The sequence below is a fragment of the Patagioenas fasciata genome, chromosome 2, assembly GCF_037038585.1.
Source record: "Patagioenas fasciata isolate bPatFas1 chromosome 2, bPatFas1.hap1, whole genome shotgun sequence".
NCBI lineage: Eukaryota > Metazoa > Chordata > Aves > Columbiformes > Columbidae > Patagioenas > Patagioenas fasciata.
The window spans coordinates 24,815,599-24,839,753 of NC_092521.1; the positions used below are offsets into that span (position 1 = coordinate 24,815,599).

Here is a 24,155-nt window from a genome sequence, read left to right on the forward strand (position 1 = left end):
GAATACATTTAGCTTCTTGTCAATGTAGAGGAAAATAACTCTGCTTTGCAGAGACCTCAGAATATGTCATGAAAAGGGGAAAACAGGACATATTATGGAGGATACAGCTAGTCCAAATATTGGAGCATTACTTGGATTTTCTGTTCTGGGCTTACAAAACAGCTTCAGATTTGGGTAGAAGATATTTTGAACAGCAACAACTGTGTGAGAGAAGGTGCATACAGGCACTAGGGAGAAAGGCAAGAATGTGCTGAGAACAGGACTGGCATCGCCAGCTGCTGCTGCTGCTTCCATCTGTACTGTGATAAAGAGCCAGCAGCTTATGTGTGAGGTGAGGCAGCTCTGCTAGAGGGAACGTGCAGTGTTTAGGATGCAAGGAAGCAACAGCAGACAGCATCCAGTATTTAGAAACTGTATAATGCACTAATATTTCAGACCTCTGCCACCAATGAGTATGCTGTCTTCTTTTCCATATCATTTGTTCCAGAGATCAGCAGTGAACTGTGGTGACCCATGGAGATAAAATGCAGGGGAGGGAAGGTGTCAGGAATCACTGTATCAACAGGTGATTAGAAAATGAGTACCACTGTAATTTCAGACCCTTCACAGATGTGCAGCTTCATCATATCTATCCCAGCTTACCTGAAATAAAATTAGCTCCAGTAGCTCCTTAAAGCATTCTGTTAACATAGATCTTTTTGCTAATCCCTAAGACAAGCCAGTGACTTCTATAGATGTCCATAAATACGAAAAGATGTGTCAGTGCTTACAATGGCATAATTTGTCCCTGCCTCCTCCAGCTTACAGTTAAGAACTGAAATAAATGCTCTAATAAATGAGTTTAGAAGAGGAAATATTAAGCTTACTTTAACTCGACACACTGTATCAAAAGTGTATCAATGTTTCTGTTGCAGTCCACAGGGTGCCCCCTACAAATATTCTACTACAGTTCTCCCAAGACTTCCCAGGGTAGGGAAGAGAGTTCCTTATATTTATGGGAAAAAGTAAGAAAACTCCCTAGCTTTATTCATATTGAGGGTTCAGTTTATAACTGAATCCATGTATGTAACCATCTGGATGCTGTCTATGTGGTGAAATATGTATGTACACTGTTAAGTCTGGGTCTGTTTTCAGCCTCACTGAACTCAAGAGAGAGTCACTTAAGCATACTACCTAAATCTCTGAATTGGTGGAGCACTAATTCACCTCCTGTGCCCCCTGTCAGGGTTCTAGGGAGCTGGTTTAATGACAGTGAACAACCCAGTAACATTTGAGTATAAAACCCCCATACTCCTAGATAAAGGGAGAAAACTAAAAAAAAAACTGTAAAGATAAACTTTGCTTTTACGATATAGAAAATAATGAAAAAAGATTTAATGAAAAACGCTGTCATTCTGGGTTAACCCCCAATTTTCTGTAGTCTATATTAGTGAATTAGCTAGTCACCAAAAACATCGCTGTAGTTCACTCTACAGTCCTGTATCTGAGAGCTACCAGATGAAAACAGAGGTGATGTTTCTGAACAAAAATGGTTGTGACTGAGCATTAAATAACAGCAGATTTCTCCGAGAACTTCGGACAGTGAGCCATCTGGGGGTGCTGCTGACCAAGGCTCGTAAACCTTGGCCAGGTTTCGAACTGACACACACAATTCTGGCATATTAAAAACCAAACCAAACCAAAAACACAGATAAAAAACCCACCACCACCACAACAACAAAAACAACCAACCAACCAACCAAACCCCATAAAACTGGCAGGGTTTAGTTTGTTGCCCTCTATAGAGATATTATTGAAGGAAATCACCAATGACATTAATTTTACTAGAAAGAATTTCTAAATGTTTTTAATAAAACTGAAGAGAGTCTCAAACAAAACCCCATGCCTTCCATCCCCCTTCAAAAAACTCAAGGTAAGCTTATGACTCTGGGTGTTCATTCTTATAGAAACAAAACTCTAATCTTAAAATATTTTGCTCCTTGAAACAAATTTAACAACTTAAGTTTGTAAACATTTTAGAATACTTGGATATTTGAAGTCAGTACTACTGTTAGAAAAAGTAAGAATGCATGAAAAACATATACTTAAGTCAACATCCTTAATTCTCGCTGTCTACTTTTGCCTTTCCATTCATCATGCTTTGTTTCATGGAAAGGGTTGTCAGGCATGGGAACAGGCTGCTCAGGGAAGTGGCTGAATCACCATCCCTGGAGGTGTTTAAAAGACATGTAGATGTGTTGCTTAGGGATATGGTTAGTGGTGGACTTAGTAATGATAGGTTGAAGTTCTTTTCTAATATAAATGATTCTATGATTCTATGTTCTTTGCATTTTTCTTGCTTTTTTCTTTCAGCATTGAAGACATTAATAAAAGCAAGAACAATTTAATTCATCAAGAGGACAAAAGAACCCTACAAAAGAGGGGGGGCGGGGTGTGTGTAAATCAAATCAGGGTTTAATGCAGCAGTTCAGTGTTGATTTGCACTATCTGGGGCACCTTTCCCAAATTTTTTGTTAGCACTGATGATGAGTTAATGTTTATGATGGATTGTTCGGTATAAGAAGCTTTTTCTGCCTGTTCTCTCTCCCTGCTAGGCAGAGTATATATATCTATATATATACATATATATATTTATTTTTTTCTGAACTCTGATTGAAGAGGTAACAAAGATGCAATTTAGAAGTAAAGCTTTTACAACTGTCAGACTGCTACAGACAACATGAGAAGGAATTAGGTGTTCCCCTCGTGTGCCCAAGTTTCTTCACAGATCTCATGGCAGCAGTTCAGTCCCCTTCTCCATCAGGACACCCAGGACCCAGGAGCTACATCTGAGCACACATCCTTGAGTGGCATGAACTCCTAGGAAAGGCAGAGCAGGAGAATTCTGGCTGTCAGAGTAGATACCTCTCATTCTTTTTCTCCACTGTGCAAGTCTTCTGCCACGTGCTAATGAAAATATTTGAGCTCTCCAGTGCTAGGGCACAAGCTGCAGATGTGTTAGTTATACACAAAATAATGAATGGTCCAAGGAAGGAAACTCATCCACACTGGAATCATAGAATGTCCCGAGTTGGAAGAGACCCACAAGGAACATCGAGTCCAACTCCTGTCCCTGCATACGACAACCCCACAGTTCACACCATGTGTCTGAGGGTGTTGTCCAGCCTCTTCTTGAATACTGTCAGGCTCACCCAATGAAACATAGCAGTCTGAAGGGAAACAGAATGATGGCCAGATAGAGCTGGGTTAAAGGAAATCCTTTACCTCTTTCACGAGTGAAAGTCATTACCAGCCATTATTACTGAAGCCAAAAGGTTGGAAGAATACAGAAAAGGATGAGCTGTTCATTCAAGTGCTTGGTCATAGTACAAAGCATCTTAAAAACAAAGTATAAGCGTTTGTGCTTCAGGTTGTTGCCCAAACTTAAACTAATAGTTTTAAAAACGAATAGAATTAAAAAAAAAAAAATCTTCTCTGCACAGACTGTTCCTTCTTACCTCCCCGTATAGTTTCAAAATGTATGTTTCTGGCTGTTACATGAAATACTGAACTGAAATAGGGAGAGCATTAGTCAGATCAAAAGTAGCAATTAAATTTTCATGTTCTTTAATCTGGAGAAGACAGGGCAAAGCCCGTAATTCTTGACGCTTATTTTTCTAGATTACTCATGAGAAATCAAAGAATGATCCGGACAGGTTCAGACTAGCATTTTACAGAGTGCATGTTATAGAGAGCACATAATAAAAAGCTGTGCAAAATATTTTAATCACTTTATATATAAACTCGAGTTTGATTATTATAATGACACTAAGCATTGAAATTCAAAGGTTATGCTGATTAAATTGATATAGGAAGTCCAGCATAATTTATCAGCACTCTTCTATACAAATGATTCAACTACTGCCTATTGCCAGCCTTTTAACGGTCCTAAAACCAAAACCACAAGAGGTCTGTTACTAATGAAATATGGTAATGACTAAATTTATAAAGGAAAAATTAGATGGATAGACTGTGCAGGATGCACACTGGAGGTTTCTGCTTCCCTAGGGATAGAGTTTAATTTGTTATATACTTAATCTTAGTCCTGTCAGGTTTAAGAGGATATTTGCATGTAAATTAGTTGGTGGTTTCTTTGTTACGTTTACATTGTATTTAAAGGAAGTCGAAACAGTTTCTGAGCAAGGTCTTGAAAATTATTACTGAGGTCTTCTGCCCAGCCTTGGGAAATAAAATCACATACCCATGTTCAAATCATAACGTTGCCAGACCGACTCACAATTTCTACTAAAGCACATCTCGGTTCAGGATGCTGTGGAGAGTTAGCAAAAAATTGGTATGCATCAAAATCTTATTAGAAAAAGAGTTGTTCAACTGGTCAGCTGGGATATGTCTTTGACTACGGAAATTCATTTTCGAGTTGTGCAGGTGACTCTTAAAGGTTGAGGGCAGACCTGTCACCGACTTGTTATTGATGTGATTTATGGCAGCTCCCAGGGGTCAGAACCTTAGTGTGAACCCCTGACAGAGGATGGGACAATCAGCGCAGCTGTAACAGAGCAGCTGAGTACCTGTGCTGGACTGACCAAAGCAGCTGGCACTGGCCAGCAGCTCACATGTCTCACCCACACCAGCCTATGATGTTGTCTGTGCTCAGACTGACTTCTAGTCACTGCACTGGTGAGACGACTGTGCCCTAGCTTTTGACAGCAAGCCACATATGTCCACTTAATTTAAACAAACAAACAAATAAATAAATAAATTATAATGAAAACCCACACCAAACGTTCGATCGTCTGTTCTTATGTAGTCCCCACAGGCAACATCCACAGATGCTATGCAAGGGGCCAGGGCTGTCAGTAGTAAACTGCATCTTTGCATCATTCTGCAACCCAGGGCAGTGATTTAGTTATGCAAGGAAGAAGCAGACATAGCAAAAAAGGATGGTATGGTACAGATAATTATTGAAATAGTAAACAACATGATCACATGCATCTAATCTACCTGGGCACAGCTGCTTCACACGTGGAAAACACACCTCTACAAGGTGAAAATCTCCCACAAACCTGTGTTTCTGCCAAAAGCATTTGTCCTGTCTTTATAAAGTAGATTAATATATCTCCTGACAGAACAAGACCTTGCTCAGCACAAGCCAGGAATGAAATTAAAAACAGCCACAGCACTTTAAAAAGCTCTCTAAAGGCAGAGGACCAGGATGAGGGTAGTCAGAGCTGACTGCAGACATCTGAAAGAGAGCAGACCCACAGAGGTCCAGGAACAGTGCGTTAGGCTTAAATCCAGATTATTTTCTCTGTGATGCCTTCCTGGCAGATTCACTACCTCAGACTGACCAGAGGCACTCCCTTGCACCTTCAGCAATGAGTGTGTATTTTCTCTTCCTACTCTGCTGTTTGGAAATCTGGGACTTTAAACCTCCAGCCCAGATGCAGAACAGCACAGAAACTCCCCTGCACATTTTCACTTTAAACTTTCAGAGTTTTACAGTCAAAGCATGAGCCTCACAATAAAGCCAGTGAAGAAGAAAGCAATCAAGGAAATTAATTCCTGGCTATTTTGCAACATCCGTTCCATATGTCCAGGAATATATAAGACTAATTGCATTTTCACTGACGTCAGTCTAATCAACCATCAGTTTACAAAGCTTAATGTGTTCTCTTCTGGCTCACTAGGAGATACATATTAACCTTCAACAGAACTTCTAAACACATTTTACTTGATTAATGTAATACCTCCTCTCTTTCTTATAAATACATTCATTATTTTTGTATAAAAAAACCCAAATGTAATTGTATCATACTGGACTTTTAATGGGTTTCTTACCTTTAACAAGCATTTATGTAAACTTTGCTCCTCTAACAACCAACTATCTGTTTTCTCACTGGAGGAAGACAACAGTTCCTTGTAATCTCAGAGAATTTATTATCCAGTTGAAGGTGTTACTAAGAAAAAAAAAGGTGTTCTATGAAGTTTTGTATTTTCTGAATTGATAACTCTGTTGATTAGAAGAGACAACTATGTCATTATCCTGGAGAACTGTTGCAGATTATCAGCTATGATTGCAATGATTCATATAGTCTGTGAAAAATCCTACTGTAGTATTTGGGAATATAAGAAAATATGCACATTTAAGGGGATTAGAGCCTAAAGGCATTTTGTGCTGTGTTACAGACTAATAAACAGTTTAGTAAATGCATGGATTGTCCAAAAGATGCTTACAAGAAATTTTAGCCCTCTAATGACTTTAAAAGTTGTTAAAATCATCAATAAACACACTGATTTATGACAGAGTTTGGGGAGGACTGACAAAATGCTGTTTCTGCTCCTCTCTGCAACACAGCAAATACACAAACCTGGCTATTTTCACTCAGAACAGAAAGAACAGGTGACTTGGAATATGGTGTACTGATTTATCCATCTTTTGTTCAGATCATCTTTCTGGCCTGCTCATGGATTGATTCTGTCACCCAGAGGTGAGTGATTAGAGTCTTTGCAAGCTGTCTTATTGATTGTGTGATTTAAATTCATCACATATGGTACTTCATTTTGTAATTTAACTGAAGAGGGCCTGAAACATTAATTGGAGAAAGGAAGTGGGATAAGGTCCTGCACTGCAGAAACCAACCTGGGTTTGTACATGGTGGGAGGAGTCCTTTAAGGTGTTCTTCAGAAGCCATTCTCGAGGCAACTACCTGTTATGTTATTTAATACTGTCTCTCTAGAGAAGTTACAGTCAGAATGTAGTTATCAAGAAGCTCCTTCAGACAAGACACATTTTGTTCACACTAACAATCGTTGCTGGTTTTTATTCTTTGTTCTATCATGTCTCAAATGCACACATACGTTTTCAGTTTCTTACGAAAATACCATGCAGGCCCTGAGCGGGTATTTGTGTGCAGGATCTGTCATTTATTTCCCACTGGTCCTGAAGAAGATAATGAAAACGATGCGAACCACTCCAAGAACAAATACCCTGAACCTCCTCTGATTCCAGTCTCAGTAGAATATTCAACCTGTACATCAATCATACAGGGAAGCCTTTGAAAGTAGGGTCCATAATTTTTTTTTATTCATAATGAACTCCAAGTTTTCTCTCCACTCTCCTTAAGAGCAAGTATAAGTACAGGAAATGTGCAATGAGTTACTTGAAAAAGTTACTGTTTTTTTCAAGATCTCAGCTTTCATTTTATGACAGGAAGCACAGACAATAGAAAAGCTAATGATAATTTTATAGACATGGCACTTGGGATATAAATACTGCAGCCATTTCCATCACAAGAATTGGAATTCTCATGTCATTTCAGATTGTATCACAACTCCTTCACCTGCCAGTGGAGGAATCTCACCTGCTGCTGACACTACATCTCCTGCCAAGAGACAGGAATTAGCTATGTCGTTGACACCATCCAGCTCTTCCTCCTGAACATACTGTCCAGGTCTGGGCCACAGAGGGGCAATTACCTGGTGGACACCTAGCAAGCCCCATTCTGCAAGACTTCTTTCCCCAGTGCCACCAGCATTGAACTGTTAGTGGAGGCGATAAAGGCAGAAGTGCCTGCAGGATGACCCAGCCAAACATTCCAGCTATATCATGCTGCCACGACACAGGCAGCAACATCCTTGGCTAATACGAAGGAATAGTGTCTTCAATGAGCTGGCTGTTGTACTATGACCATTCATACACAGATAAAGTTGGAGATCCTTTATTTGGAGATCCTTTATCCTCAGCCAATTTCATTCCATATAAAAACTAAGCAAGCTAATTTTCTAAGTAAAACACAAGGCCTCATACTTGTGTTCATCCAAACTCCCACAACCTTGTGCTGGGATTGCAAAGTTTCCAATTCCCTGTAATATCAGGCTTTCTAATGTTGCAGTTTCCCCCCTTTCACAGCTCCACGTTTTTTTTTCAGTTTTCAAAATCTCGCAACTCTCATAGGTTTGAAGATAATTAATAAAATGATCTTTTCTTAGAATTTCTTTTATTTTCCCTGAAAGAGCCTTTTCATCATCTTCAAGGGACCCACACTTACAATCCCTTGCTGATGTGGGTCTCAAACAGTGTTATGTTTGCAGGAGTTACAGAACACCTTGAAAGGACCTCCCTGTAGGTGTATTTTGTTTACGTGTGCAGTCAGTGCTGACCTCCATTCCCTGCCAAGCAAGCCAAGATTTCAGTAATCTTCTAACTGGTATTTAAGCACATTGCCATACATGCTGTTTTGCACAGGGCTTGAAAAAGACAAGGAAATAAGTATGGCCCAGTTGTAAAATATATACCTTGATTCTCTTTTTGACATTAGGTCAAGTGCACTCTACTGATCTCAGCAGGGTGTTCAGCCTGTAAATCAATGAGGCCATAGCAACCAGGGTTTTTCTTTTACTTTACAGTATAAAAAGGCCACTACCAGTACATGTTTCATCCATATGGATTCAATCCTTTTATTAAAAAATGACTGGGATGCAGACAGAAATTATGAATTTTTTCAACTGTATATTCAGAAAAGTCTGGAATTGAAATGTCACATCTAGCAATTCATGCTGATCTTCCCACAAATAGCAGCTCAAACGTTGACGCCACCCTGGTTAAAAACTTCGCCTTGCTCTATTTATGTTCTTACTGCACGTCCTTCAGCCGCACAACCTGATAACTCCCGGTTATGAAAGGTTCTTGGTCTTCCATGCGTTTTTATTTTTAGTCCCTCTCTGCTGGGCCCCGGGGAGCAGTGGGAGGCAGCACAGTGCTGCGGGCAGATCGGCGGCGCTGGACAGCTCTGCGGGACCGGGGGAACAGGGGGAAGGAGCAGCCCGTGCCCAGGGCACTGCTGCAGCGGGGCAGGCAGCAAGCGGCCACTGGGCACCCATCACCCAAAAATGAAAGTTCCCTCTTTTAAAAAAAAAAAAACAAAACCCTGATGTTATTTTTTTTCTGAACTGATGCCTTAAGGTTTCATCTTGCCCCCCTCCCAAGTCACTGGGAAATAATTCCTTTGTCCTAGGTGGTGCCAGCGGAGCCTCAGGGTGTGCATAAACCCCACTGCTGTGTGTCAGGAGAGTGGGAAATCCTTCCATGACACTGTCAACACATGTGACATTGTTCCTTCTTTGTGTTTCGCATAAAGAAACTGTAGTCGATTTACCCAGGAAGAAGATAAGCTGTGTTTATAAATGTTCTTGCCAATGGGGTTGTTATTCTGACTCACCAGAACCAATTGGGTCACTTGGAACTAACACAAGTGCCATCCTTGTCCTGGACTCCAGCACCCCAGGGAGATCAGAACTGAAGCTGACTCCTTCCAGCGGTGTCACTGCTTTGAACAGCATGCTGATAAAACTGCCTACAACAAAACTAAGCTGCTGAAAGTGACTTTCTCATGTTGCTTTTTCTTTTTTTTTCCCAAATATGACACTTGCGAGACATTCGTGCCCAAAATGTTCCTGCATTATTAATTTGTGATCTCTGACTTCACGTTTGATACAATGCGGAGAAGTGTAAAGTCTATGCCAGTGGGACAAAACCCAAAGATTAATAACTATCTGAGCTAAAATGGTCCTTAGGTTTTGAAATAAATATTAACTCCAGCCAGCCCTATTACTGCCCTTTTAATCTTCAGCATAATGTTTGTATTCAACATTGCAGCACCCCCTGTTAAGCTTTTCTACCCAAGGCAGCACACTGATTCTTGAAGCTCAGACTATTTTGCAACCCAATTAGATATTATTTTCAGGAAATTTCCTCTGGTTGATACTTGCCTGCTCTGCCCTTTACAAGTTACTTTTTACATTGAAGTACTTACTTGTATGATAGTATATATAATGTATTGTGTATACTATATTGCAATATAATATAATATAATGCTGTTTTATATAATCTTATTCTAGATGCAGTACCTATGGCTGTACTAGGAAGAAACAACTGCAACACAACAGCTATATAGACATCAGCTTTCTGAGATCCATTATGTTCTAAAATAGAGCAAAGTTAAATATTTATTTCCCAGCTATTGATACTGTATAAGGTGGTTGTAAGGGCCCATGGCTGCTGGGCATGCGTTGGAAATGGACACAGTGTTCCCTCCCCTTGCCTGTGAGGGAAAGTGCTCTCACCATTCAGCCCTCATGACTCCACCTGCACTCAGCTCCCCACTCTCTCCACTATTTGTAGTATTTCAAGCATCCAATTAAAACATAAAGACAAAAGAGCTAAAACATCATCCCAGACAAATCCACTATGTTTTCCACATTTACTCAGACATGAAATTCTGCCTCCTGGAAAAAATGGCTCAACATGTCAAAATTTTAAAAGCCTATCAAAACTTTCAAGTTACTATTCTCTTTCCTTCTTCAGGAGTGGAGCATCTGCTACTGACTCATTGTATTCATAGCCATAGAATTAATAAAACTTACACTTCACAGTAGAGAGATATGAAAAAAGCAACAAGAAAGCCGCTCTCTAGGGGGATGCTTTTTTTTCCCTCAAGTAATTTCCTGTAAAACATAATGGCAAAGAGTATACAGAATACACACAGGTGTGGTGAAAAAAATCAAAGGCGTTTTTGTTTGAACTTTATTTGAGGTAATCCTCATAGCTCATTTGTGGTTTGGAAAAATGCAACCACCCAAAAAGCATGCAGAGAAAAAAATTGCCACTAGGACAGCATCTATTTTTATGTAAACTCTCAATAGTGCGTGGTATCAAATCACAATTGTTCTTCTGAGATAAAACAACATCTGAGATAAAATAGCGGTTTTGTATACGGCCTTGTAAACCAGGCCTTTCAACCAGGGTATTTACTCAAGGAACAACTCTTGCCTTCCTTACTGCTTCCTAACTTTGTAAGGAAGCAAAAAGCTTTAGTGTTTATTATCAATGTGCATCCTAATTTCTATTTTTAATAGCTACCCTTAAAAATCAAAATATTTGCAATAATAGAGAAAGCAGAGAAAGAACTTTGCACCCTGACATGTTATGAATTATTGTCTGTTTGAAGTCATTCAGAAATCTGCCCTGAAAAAATCTATGAAATCAAAAGAAGCAAAGTAGGAAGAGGTGTAAATCAGGAAATAACTGCTAGTTAGAAAAGAAAACTTAAAAACAGATTTTGCAGAAAAATAGTATGTGAAATTGGTGCACTGATATTTAAATGTTATCAACATAATAGGTAACAAAGTCTAAAAGACTGTCAGGCTTCTTTGTGTCTAAGGCTAGCTGTTGCACTTCCCTCTCTGTCACATATCTTTAGGTCCACTGAACAGCTAAAATATCTGTATCCTTGTCTTTGTGGAGCCAATGTGAAAAGGCTTCATTCAGCTGAAGACAGAAAGAAATAACAAGCATGCTGGAAGAAATGTTCAAAAGCTTTCAGGCATTATTAAAACTTACTGAAAACTTCATTGTAGACAGGCAAAGAAAGGTGTCTTTTTCAGTACTGTCAATATTCCAGATACCACGGAGTGTGGATATTGCATTTTATTAAACTAAGAGCAAGAAATAGTTCAACTAAAGCACCTTTTTTGCAGTGGTGAAATATGTATTTTATAGGACATAGAGCATTTCCTATGATTTCTAGGACATAAATGTCAACCTAGCCTTTTTATTACACTGATTGAATTTACTTAATGAGCTGTCCTACAATGGAAGCTAGCCCTGCATTTTTCACTTGCTTCTGAAGGGAATTTCAGTAGTTAGCAAATAAGCTTGAGTCTAATCTGCTTCCGTTTGCAATCATTTTAAAAAATGATGCTTGGCAAACAGCTCTGCATGGCCCTGGCTTCAGACAGAGACTGATTTCTCACACCGAGAGACAGGAAGGACTGAGAAGGCTGAAGAGCACATCTACATAACCCAAAGCAACGAACCAGCTCTTTTTATCGTCATGACACATTTGCAAAGTCTGCGGGGACGGCAGGGCCGGCTCCGGGAAAGCCGATTTTCCTGCATTGCCACACAAGGGATTGAGAAAAGATTGTCAAAGGCAGGAGAGGATCTGAGGTCTTAATGTGCCTCCTCTTCTTTTCCCTGGCTGAATAACTAGGTGTCAAACAACCTCTAGGACTGATGGTAACCCATTAAAGCTGTGCTTCGAGGGTCAGTTGCTCACTCTCATGTCCCTTAACACTGACAGAAGAAAGAAGTCTTTCTAGTATCTGATAGCAGCTGCCTGAAAGGTTTCAATCCTCTGCCAGACAGCCACTGGTAATACTGACAGTTATCTGACAAACAGGGAACAGCAGTGATGAGGACACCTGACTTCTTCACCAAGCAGCAACCAGAGATAATTAAACAAGATTTTCTGTGCAGTGTGGTCAGGATCCGGGCAGCCTTGCCAGAGTTCATGCAGCAGTGGGGCCTCGGGGCTGCAGTCAGCCCTGGCCTGAGAAACACCCTTCCAGAGTCTGGGGGAGCCAGGAAAACTCCTCACACCAGGAATCTTCACTCCTTACATTTTCATCCTCAAAACAGTTTTTCTCTGGAGACACTGGCGAGCCTGCCCGTGCTCTGTGTCTGCTGTTCCCACACCCCCTGACCCTTAAGCACACGCATGCTACATTTCCCAATTTAGACAGTTTAAATACCAGCCTCTGCCTTGCCGGGGAGAGATAACCCGTGGGTCAGCAGCGGGGCAGCGCTGGAGCTCACCGAGCACTACGCTGCTAATAATAACATGACTCCTCGGAGGGTTATCTCCAAAAAACGCCCGGGCTGCGATGGGCAGCCCCCTCTGCCGAGCAGCAACCAAGGCTGCCCCTGCAGCCGGTACCCAGCGACCCAGGCCGGGGGGACACCCCCGGGGAATCGGAGACTGCAGGGGGCTCTTACCAGGTACCAGACGCCGAGGATGATGGTGCCGGTGCGGACATGGCAGCAGAGGCAACAGCTGTTGGAGTAGAAGCGGGCCCAGGGCGAGCTCAGCATCTCCGCGGCTCCTCCAGGCTCCGCTCCGCGCCTCTGACCGCGCCGCTCCGCGGAGGCGGGACCGGGGCCGGGCTGGGGCCGCCCCTCACGGAGGGCGGGACCGAGTGCGGGGGGAGCCGGCCCGGGCGGCGGCGGGCGGGACGAATTCCCGCCAGTTCCCCGGGTGGTGGCCGCATCTCTGCAACCGCGGTGCTGCCTCCGATCCCCCCGCGCCCCTACAAGCACTGACGCCGGCCACCCCACCCAAAAACCTCAGGGCACCGGAGCAATCAGGGCAAAGCACTGAAGGATTTCAAAATACAAAGTGGAGGGAGTTCCGTAAGGTGGCAGCTCGTCATGCGTGTCCCCGGCACGTCAGGGGTAGTGGAAAAGTGCCATTCAAGCGCCGTTCTCCCGGGGGTCCCCCCCACGCCTCCCCAGGCTGTGCCTGGAACCGGTGTGATGAGAGGGAGCCCATGACCATGCTGCCTGAGCAGAGCTTATAGCGATTCTTGAGTGGCAAACCGATAGAAATAAAAATCCGTTTCGTTGCTAAAGTTAACATCGGAGGAGACCATGGAATGCTTTGGATTTGCCCCTACCTGTAGTTAACACCCTGATGGTATTGAGGGAAGCAGCATTGGGAGGAAGGACCCAAAGCTTCTTATTCGAGCACTGATGCAAGCAGAACCTAGACGTCCTACCAAGCAGCTTTTCCATATTTTATTATTCGAGACTTGTATCATTCTGTAGAGGAAATAACAAAATTCTAACAGGAGGCCTGTATGGCCAGCCTGATCCTAAGAATAACTGATTTACTGGCACCAGTCTTGGCTGACTACCAAATCCCACAATTCATCATTAAGGTATAACATCGAAAATTACTCAAATATTTCCCTATATGGTTGCTTTGGGGCTCTTCTTTATTTCATACATACATCTAGACAGAACAGGAATTCCAAGATAAAAGCTGACTTGACATGAAAGAACACTTCTAACTATGCCTTATCCCTACTTGTAAAACCACTACAGTAAATTAAATCAAAAGTATTTTAAGTAGGAACTTCTGTAACCTCTGTTCTTAGCTTGTCCTTAAAAAACTTCCCAGGTTGGTTTGTTTGGGATTTTGCTTTGCTGTTTTGGGTGGGGTTTTTTGTTTGGTTGGTTGGTTTGGTTTTTTGTTTGCTGCCTAAAGAGAAAAGCCACTCGACACTGAATTTATAACTTTTACTAGATCATGTGCATAAGACAAATATTGTATTTTCAAGATTCATATTCAAAAATGACACTAAAATTATAGCAATATGTAACATCCATGTTGACAAAACAAACATTCCAGAGATCTAAGGAAAATCCCAAATAACATGATCCAGACTATCTCACCAGTAACCTTGAGAGACCTCAGTTTTAATAGCAGAATGTAAGCATGTTAGAAAGACTAAACCCTGTATGTACACCTTGCAAGGGTGTGTGGAAGGTAAAAGCATCTGCTTCATTAAGGTTATCTGATCAAGGACCTGATATTTCCAAAGAAAAGGAGATAAGAAGGGGGAAGTGATAAACAAGGACACAGACCTGGTGGACAAGGGACAATGGAGACAATGCCAAAGACCAAAAGTCTCCAGTTACTGATTGATGAGTCATTGAAGAGCTTCAGATGGAGCTTTGGAGACGGACATCTGGACTTTGTAACTGATAAGAAGGGGCAAACAAGAGGAACATGAGGATTTTGGATATTCAAGAGGGACTTGTGGGACTCTGCAAAATGTAAGAAGGAATGATTAGGGGAAAGGGATCAGAAAGGACCCAAGGGGGATCAGACAGAAAGGGGTATAAAAGGGGTCAATGGTGTGCAAAGTACACTTGCCTGACTCAGCCCTGTGCCTGATCACCCTTTCTTCTTTAATCCTTTTGTAACTATCTCTCTGTGTACTCTCACTCTTCACACAGCACATGTGGGGGCTGCAAGGAGTAAGTGCCAGCTACTGGAGGGACCAACATAGGTGAGGCAAGCGAGGGGCTCAGCTCTGGTGGCTGGAGTGGGACTGTGGGTAACAGCCTGTGTGCCTGGGACTGGCTGCTGTGGGGGGGTTAGAGTCTGTATCTGCCCCAAACTGTGCATGTATATATTATCTGCTTGCAAAGGTCAAGCAGAACGAGCTGTTCTCTACCTAGGGCTTCTGTGAGTCCTACATGCAGGCAACACTGCTGAAGGCAGCACCTTATCTATGGTCATCTATGTAGCCATCCCCATTGTGTCTTGTGCCTGCAAATGGGAAAGCAGCAGCCACATCCATCAGCCTGGAGTGGACACAACAAGGTGGGCTCCAGCAGCCAAGCAGAAGAAACCTCACGTTCTGGAGCTCCTGGGGGCAGCAGCCATGTATAACAGCCCCCAGCACAGCTCTCATCTCTGCAAGGAGAAATTAACTGTGTGTCTTCATTTGCTTATAGTTTCCCATCAAGGGCTTGAATCTGTGTATCCTCAGAAGAAAAAGGAAGGAAGAAGGTGAACACTAATTACTTCAGAGCAGTTTCCTGTATAATTACTAATTTCAATTCAAAAAGCCTGATGGGAAAGATCAGGAAGTATCAGGCTTCATATCACACTCCTGATTTATAGCCAACTCTGCAAGTTCAGAGAAGTATAAATCACAGGCAGAGTTTAGAGAAACTATGAGGTCCAATCTGCTCCTTTCTATTTTTGTTTCTGTGGCATACTACTTCCTTGCAGATGGAAGACCTAGTCCCTGCCTTGCAGCATTTGTAGTCTTCAGCTCTCATGAGCAGCTGACGGTGCACAATCACAAGCACCATGCACTTGCATGGAGCCCCACCAGCTCTGGGGAGACCCATCCACTGATCCCATCTCAGTCCTCTTGCTACCAGCTGTAGAGGCAAAGACATAGCCCCAAACTGAATTAAGACAAAAAGATGCAAGGGGCAGTAAAAGTGGGGATGGTCACTACATAGATTACAAGCATGAGGTTCCCTGGCTTCCAGTGCACAGAAGTCCGTTTTTTTTGAAGAGACTTTGGCTGCTGCAAGTCAAGTGTGCAGCTTTGTCTGCAAAACCTGATCTGGAGGACAACTGGCTTTTCTTCCTTGGCTTTGGCTTCTGAGCAAGCTCTTTGAAAGGAGGGTTGGCTGGTGGGACTTGGGCACCAGGCAGCAGTTTCTGTTGAAGACAGTTGCTGGCACCACCTTGGTCTCGTCCTTCCAGGCCTGATCCCAAACACAGCACCCCCCCTCTGCTGCTGTGTGCTCCTCCACTGACAGCTATGCTGAATAGCCTTCACCAGCCACCACTTAGCAGAAGAGAATCCACTTAATGGAGCCATTACATGAACATTCAAAGCCCTTAGAAGTATGCTGTCGAGTATGCATCAAGCGAGCAATTCAACAGAAATGAAGTCACAAATATACAAAACTCAGTGTTTACTTATTTGTTTCAGAGCTGAGTATTGCCCTAGCTACAGAACCATAACCACAGCCTCCACAGTTCAAGCCTCTGTGCTTTGCCTTATAAAACAAACACTTCTTACAGAGATGGCTGTGAATCCATCATATCTGATCTTAACACCCAGAAGCAACCAGAATGGTGGAAGATCATTTAAGATGCATCAGTGACAGTGATAGAGGGAACTAACATTTTAAGGGTTAACTAGACATATAATGGGTGCCTACTAACGAACTAACACTTTAAGGCTTAGCCACACAATAAGTGCTTAGTTTAGAGCTTCATGTAAACTTACCTTAAGAAAAATAGAACCCCATCAAATGCCAAGATAAGAAGTTTTACTGCACCTAGCTGTAAACTTGAGGAGACAAGATAACGAAGATTTACAGCAAAAGGGGGCACCAGTCTGGTTTCAATCGACTTGGCAGCTTGGGTTCCAGTCAATTCAACATAATGAGCCAAAGGTAAAAAGTTCACTGTGATGAAGCTGAAGGAGCCTTCATCCAAAGACCCCCAAAGACTCCTCCTCAAGACCACCAGATGGCACTGCGCAGGTGCAACAGGGTGAGGTCAAGGAGGAGACTATGGAAATTATTACCTGGGACTCATTTTAATAAGAAGTGGGGAAAGGTTATGAATATGTATAGGCATTCCTGGGGTCATTATGAATATGTAACACCTTACTGTATTTAAACACACTTCTCATTGTTAGAAGGTGCACATGAATGGTGGAATGATCCCCCTTGCACCCGATGTCAAAATAAACATACCTGCTTTATAACTTTGTGAGTTGTAAAGTTTTATGACTTTACAGGTTGTAAAGTTGTTTCCACATGTCAATAGCTTCTAAACTGAAAGACACCTGAGTTTTGTCCAGGCTAATAATGGTACAAGAGACACTTCGGTTTATCATCTTTATACATCAGACTTGGAAAGGACCAATATTGCTGCCTTGCTCAGAAAATTATATAAACTCAAGCGAATAAACAGCCTACACAGAAACACTTGTTTTGGTTGTGTTGAGGAAACAGATAATCTTTCCAGCAGGATCCATGATATGGTAAGACATTTTCCCAAGTAAACATCTTATTCTGAAATTAAACACAGCACAGGGTCAAAATTTGGCATACCCTTGCTCAGCCACAGGTCGGTGTGTAGGCTGTAAAACGTATCCAGAAGAGAAATGCAGACTGGTGACTCCCACCTTCCCCTCCTTACCACAGCAGAGCTGTAAATCACTGCAATCATTTTGTACAGCCACTCCTTCCCCACAGCTCACTCTGAGGGCTCTGCTGGCCAGCTGGGGAATGACCCAGCCCAGCTTCAGGTCATTGCTGCTAAAAAATCCAGTATATTCTGTGTCCTGCTTCTGCTCTCAGCTACCCCATGTGCCCCTGTGATCTTCTCACTCCAGGGAACAACTTCTCCTGCCAGAAGACGCTCTGATCTGTTTGGCATTTTCTTGTGCTTTCTAGTGCTCACTAAAATTGGTTGCTGGTACTCTTCATCTCAACCTTTTCAATACTTATCTATCTGAACACGATTGCTTGAAGAGGACAGGTGGCTCTGTACTCAGCAGCCCACAGAGATGGTGGAGCATAGTTCAATTAGCCTTTAATAATTCAATTACACTATTGCCCAACATTGCCTACAGAGCACATGCACAAAACAGCAGCTCAAGGCAACCACATCTTATGTTTATAGGATTAGGCACATGCTCCAGAGTGAGCAAAGAAGTTGATAATTGTTTTGTATTTGACCAGGTTAAAACAAGATAAGAAAAGGGTTAAACATTGTCCAGAAAACAAGGTCTGCGTATTGTCCTTGGGCACAGGGTGGTAACATTTGTAAATTGATTGTGATTGTAGTAGAGTGATTTTATGAGTCCAGGTTGTTGTTCAGCTTGCTTCAGAGCCTGTGTTTCAGAATGGCTGGAAATGACTCAGGTATTCAGGGCTACAGAAATATGTAATGCAACAAAGTTTAAAAACCACCCATACTTTCTAAAAAAAGTAACACTCCAATAAATGTCTGACACTATCTCTGCTAAAAGACCAGCCAGCATGCAATGAAATAGGACTGCTGCCACAATTCGGAATGGGTTCAAGAGGTCATTCATTCTCCAGGTTTGTGTAAAAAAGATCAATGTGAGAACAGTCTTTTTCTCCAGCTTGTTACAACTCAGAATACATCTTAGCAGCCTATAAGAGAGTCATCCCAATGACACAGCCTGGTGTGCAACCACTTGCACAGAGATAGTCAAGTTCTCATGTTTCAGTACCAAACAACGGACAACATTTTTTTTCTTTTTCTTTTGTTTTCATTACTTTGTTTTTAAGTTCTCTTTTGACCTTCAAAAAATTGTTGTGAGAAATGTCTGGATCTTTTAGCTCACTTCTGGGGTATTTTGTCTTGCTTTGTGTTACAGAAGATAGTGATTCTAATCCCTTAGACAGCTGATATACTTACACATTTTCTTTCATTATGGTAAACTGCTTTTGCAACTCTAGCTCTCTTGGGCCACAGCTTCATAATTCTGTTTTAAAGTTGCTGATTTAAAAAAAAAATAAATTAAAATATTTGGATACATTGCCCTTGTAAATCAGAAAAGCCAGGAGCTCAAATGTTCTCCAAGAAAAACCTCACCTTCTTGCCTCCTTCCTTTTACCCTTTTCTGACTGGAAAGCCTCTCATTTTTGCTGTGAAGATATAGAACTCACAAGAAAGCTGGTGAGCTCTGGAGTGCACTGAGATCCAGCTTGCCCTTTTTTCTTCTGACCTTGCCATTCATGCTGGCCTCACAGATTAACATTTTAGATGAGGAGAAACCATCTGCGCTACATTCACTGGAAACCTCAGAATTAGGTTAAACAATTACCTGATTATTTGACTGGCAGCAGATTTTCAATTTGATAACATACTGGAAGTCTATCTTCAGTGTCAGAAACAATATGCTATCCGTGGGCTGCAGTCTCCTCAGAGGAGTACCTGTTCTAGCATGGAGTGCCTGCTTCCAAAAGTATGTGCCCCATCATGTCCCTAACAATGTCTCCTTCCAAGTATCTCTTCCATTTCTTCTCAGGTGGCTCTTTTGTGTCCCCTCCCTTTCTCCTCTCCCTTGCCCCTGCTGTTCTTTCTTAAGCATATTTGCACAGGCTCCCCTCACTGAAGTTTTGGTATGAAGAAGATATTTATACTGGTTCTGGCTATTTACTGGATATTTAACCTGGTACTGGCTGCGACCAGCACAGGGCACAGTGTCCTTACACACAGGTCCCCCTCCCACCAAAACCCTGCAGTTTATGCCCCATACATTCCACCCCTAGAACTAGAGGAAGGGGTCAGCACTATTACAAATTGAACATATACTTACCACAGAGTCCATCCCTCCTCCCTGCTAAGGAGGCTACAGGGGTTAACGCCCCAGCAGACTGAATAAGTATCTCCTACAAACTCCAACTCCCGGCCCTGCCAGGTGCAAAATCAAGAATATAATGGCTAAGCCATTTACTATATTTTAGAAAACAAGCAAATTATTCATATGGTATGAGCAACAGTCAAAACCACTGCTGAAAGGTACCAATAGCCTCATGAACGCTATAGCAGTAGGGCTTCATCCAGACCTGAAGAAAGCAGTAAACAGTGGTCACCTGGTGTTGAGCATTGATAAGGATCATGACTGAAAACATTGTGACTAGTTCAGCCAGAAGAAGACACGTTTGTAGCGGGAGGCACTGTGATCTGCACATCAAGGACGAGCTAAGGAGCCACAGATCAGGCTGGTTGACCGACAGGAGATGGAGGATGTGCTGGAGGGCACATAGCCCCATCTCCTGATATGCCCAGCTTCGCAAATGAAGGGGAAAAGTTGAGACCCCTTTATCATGGCCCAGGGCTTGTCAAAACTTGGTGATCTTTTGCAATCACCATTTCCCCCTGGATTTCTGCATGACACAAAGTGGAGACCCTCAACGTGGCTCAGGACTTGTCCAGACTTGTCCCTCTTACGCAATCACCGCTTCTGCCACCCCCCCCAGACTTTCCTCTACTCTGGGAGTTATAAAAAGCCCAGCTAAAACAGCACGGTGGTGGGGGAAATACCAGTCTCATCTAAGGGCCTGTCCAGTCGTCATCGGTGGGGAACACCAGTTTCACCAGGGCCTACCAGTCCTCACCAAGAGAATACCAGCACCCTGAGGACCCTCACTCTGAACCAGACATCAGAGGACGCTGCGCTCCTGACCCCAGCATCCTCGCCGTGAAACACCAAGGCCACACATCATCGTACAAGTCCTGTTGTCCACACTGCGGGGCCATAAGAGACTGGATCCCTCACTCTTTTCTTTCTTCTAATCTTCCTTTCTCTCTGCTCTTTCCTTCTCTCCTTTTTTCTATACCCACATCTCTTTGCCTCTCCTTTCGCATTTATATTTATATATATTACTCTCTTTCTCCTTTATACCTTATTTTTCTTCCTTCCCTACCACTCTCTCCCTCTCTTTCCCTTTTGAACATATAAGGATAACACCATCTTTAAGCTCTGCTGTTGATTTCTGGTTAAATTTCATATTACAGCTATTGATGGTTGCCAAAATATCACTCGTAGTAGGACTTTCTCTGTTAATGTGTTGATAAGTTCTGTTATGCTTTTGCCAAGCCACCATTCGCTGTAACCAATATTCCAACAAGTACTTTTAGTAAAACTCACAACTGAATTGGACCCCGGAGGTGATTGTCTGTCATTCACTTAACGTAACCGCGCAGAATTAACCCAGAGTTAACTCACACCTGGTCTCATCTGTTGAGCCAGGGCGCGTGTCGCGTCTAGAGTTAACTCATCCCTCATCCCATCTGTTGGGACGGGACACCTGGTGCAGAATGGGCATTTCCTTCTTTGGGAAGTAAAATTACACATCAGACAGATTTGATCTCTCGCTCCAGTTTTGTTACAGAAGCAGGTTGGACCGATCTAGAAATTGATTGAAAGAATAAAGGCACAATGTGTTTGTTAATTTTGAGCATTTGGATTGCTCACTAGAATAATGTTTGCTTAGTTCGCAAGTTCAGTGGAATTTTTTTTTAAAGTACTAGTGCAAGTTTGACTGAAGATAACTCATGTTAGTAAAAATGCTTATGAGACAAATACATGAAAGTAAAATAAATAAAATCAAACAGAGTCTGAAAAGTACATGTAAAGATGGAGTATGATGTGTTAAAATCATGTTTATTCTTTGAAACTTTCTCACCTGCAGCATTTCTATGCCACTTACAAGTACCTTAGCAATAAATAAAGATTCTTCCTCCTTTTGCCTTGGGAAGTCTGCGAATTTCTATAACAACTTTAGTTCTCCCAGCTAAACAGAGCTACTGAACCTTGGGCCTCACCTTATGCCCAGGGGGTGGAAGAACTTTGGCTTTTCCTGTCCTCTGGCTCAATGTGCCTGAAGACACTGAGAAGCAGACACTACTACTGATCTTAGCAGCTTGGTTCCAAATGTTATCAACCAAACTGGTAAGCGCAGGTGTCTTGTATTCAACTCAAACTCATCTCTTCCTCCATCAGGTTAATGAGCCCTTTAGCATCTCATATCCTAGTAAGTTCTACTCTACAATGAAGTCTTCTCCAACTCTTTTTGGTAAATTAATTCTCTACTCATCAGATACTGTTTCCAGTCCATTAAGTATGTTTACTGCTTCTCTCACTAGTGTGGGGGTCTAAAACTGCAGGCATCAGACAACAGTATTTATTTAATCAAAGGACACAGTATTGGGATTGTAGCCCCCATTCCTCTTCACTACTCAGGTTCAAACATCCTGGGATTTACTCTTGACTGTTTACTACAGAGACCCAGTGCAAGGTCATGATTGGAGTTTTTTTGGTCTTTTGTCCTGAATGCTTATGCAAGACACAGTACAAACTGACTGGTACATTTTATCCATAGTCTGTAGCCAATTATAGAGCATGAAATATAGCATACGATGATGAGGTGGAGCTGTTGGATAAATAGGTTGTTGTGTTGCCAGCAGTGTCTCACTGCTTGCCAGATTGCTTCAGCTAAGGAAATGTCAGTGACTGTGCTTAATACTGTGTTGAGTTTGTGGTCAGAGAGGTCACAGGTCTTTGATTGATAGGAGAGACAGACCTTCTAAGAAAAGCTAATATATATCAAATAGTATTTACTTCCTTTTAGCTCCATTAGTTAGATTACTTAATGTTTAATTTATGGATTCACTTCAGTATGGCTCAACACTGGGAATGTTGCCAGATTTTATTCCTTTTTTCATTATGCAATTATGTTTGGGTTTTTTTTCCTCTTCTGTTAAAAGCTCACTTTTTAAAATATAGAAGAATATAGATATTCACCCCAGTTTTGGTGATCAAGCATGTTCTGTTTACATACTAGTTTGTATTTTTTTCACATATATCTAGTAGAAGTCATGATCATCTTGGTTTTTATTAACAATTTCAGTCATATAAATAATTTTCTTCCAACCTATTGAGAACCAGCACTGATTTTTAAGTACAGTCAAGAGGAATTAAAACAACGCATCCTCCATAATTGTAATTTATTGCTGCCTGTAAGTTGCATAGCAAGCACTTCTCAGTTTCAGATTTTTAGATGCTAGTCATGTTTACTGCTAGTCAAGCAGTAACTCACCACTTTACTTGGGAGCCTGCTTAGACTTTCCTCCAAATGCATTTTTTAAATTGTTTAGCACACTAAGCACCAAAAACCTGAGCTTTGAGCTATCATCAAATTTAAAGCAACTGATTAGCATTACCATTATTACTTTGAATACCTACGGAGTTATTCCTCTTTTCCTGCTCTCTTCCAAATTTGTTGGACTCTTGGGCAAACTCCAGGACAAGGCACTCAGTTCTTCCCACTGGTGTTCACCACAGGCAGAGGTTTACCTTGGAGCTTTACTGAAACTTTCAGTCTCAACCATATTATTTTTTTCTGTGCTAAGAAAAGCACTCGACTTTCTTATAGTGTCACACCCTCTGCCAGTTTATCCATCTACTGCTTAGTGTGGAGTCACTAGTGGAGATCACTTGCTTGTCAGCTAAGCCTGGAGAACAGACCACAGGAACTGGTGTCTTTATACCGGGAAAATGTCAACTGGGTTTGACCCTTCAGCAGTCTGTCCTGAATCCCCTTGATCGCTGACTTGCTGAGCACATGATAGCAATTCTAACACACCCAATACTTGCCTTTTTCTGCAGCCCATGCAGAGGCAAACTGCAAATACTGTACATGCACTGTAACACCTTTTATATACACTATATGTAACCACAGGTCCATAGTATGTCCTTCATGAAGTGCAGAGATACAGAACAGATGGATTTGTTACTTCAAGAGCAAGGAAAACAATTCTTTATGGTGCTGATGGTGCAGAAAGTTTAATTTGATTAAGTTTGTTCCAATTTATATATCTTTTGTGTGTATTGGGGAATGCAGCTAGGAAATCTAGATTAAAAGCTACATGAGACTGAAGCTCTCTAGTACTGTATATTTTATATTGTCTCTTGTAAAGAGAGATGGATCAAGGCTGCTAATGTTCTTCTAATTATAGAAACCAAAGATACTCTTGGCTTCTTTTCATCACAGGGTCCTCCAAATATAAAAAATGTCCTCTTAGGATCCCTCATGCCAGAAGTAACATTGATAGTTTAAATCAGATGACTAATTTTTCATCCTCCACTTTGTATAGGAAATTGCATTACAAATACCAGTATAATTTTACTGAAGTAGCATTATTTGGCAACTGATCCCCAAGTGC

At 41.9% G+C, this 24,155-nt stretch overlaps 1 protein-coding gene across 1 annotated transcript in view; it reads right to left on the reverse strand.

Annotated features, from left to right (window-relative positions):
- LAPTM4B (lysosomal protein transmembrane 4 beta) overlaps positions 1-13,002 on the reverse strand; it is a 59,799-nt gene extending 46,797 nt beyond the window's left edge. The window contains exon 1 of the mRNA XM_065832646.2: positions 12,836-13,002. Within this exon, the coding sequence (XP_065688718.1) occupies positions 12,836-12,931 (96 nt within the window). The 5' untranslated portion in view covers positions 12,932-13,002. The remainder of the gene's footprint in view (positions 1-12,835) is intronic.
- Between the last annotated feature and the right edge of the window lie 11,153 nt (positions 13,003-24,155).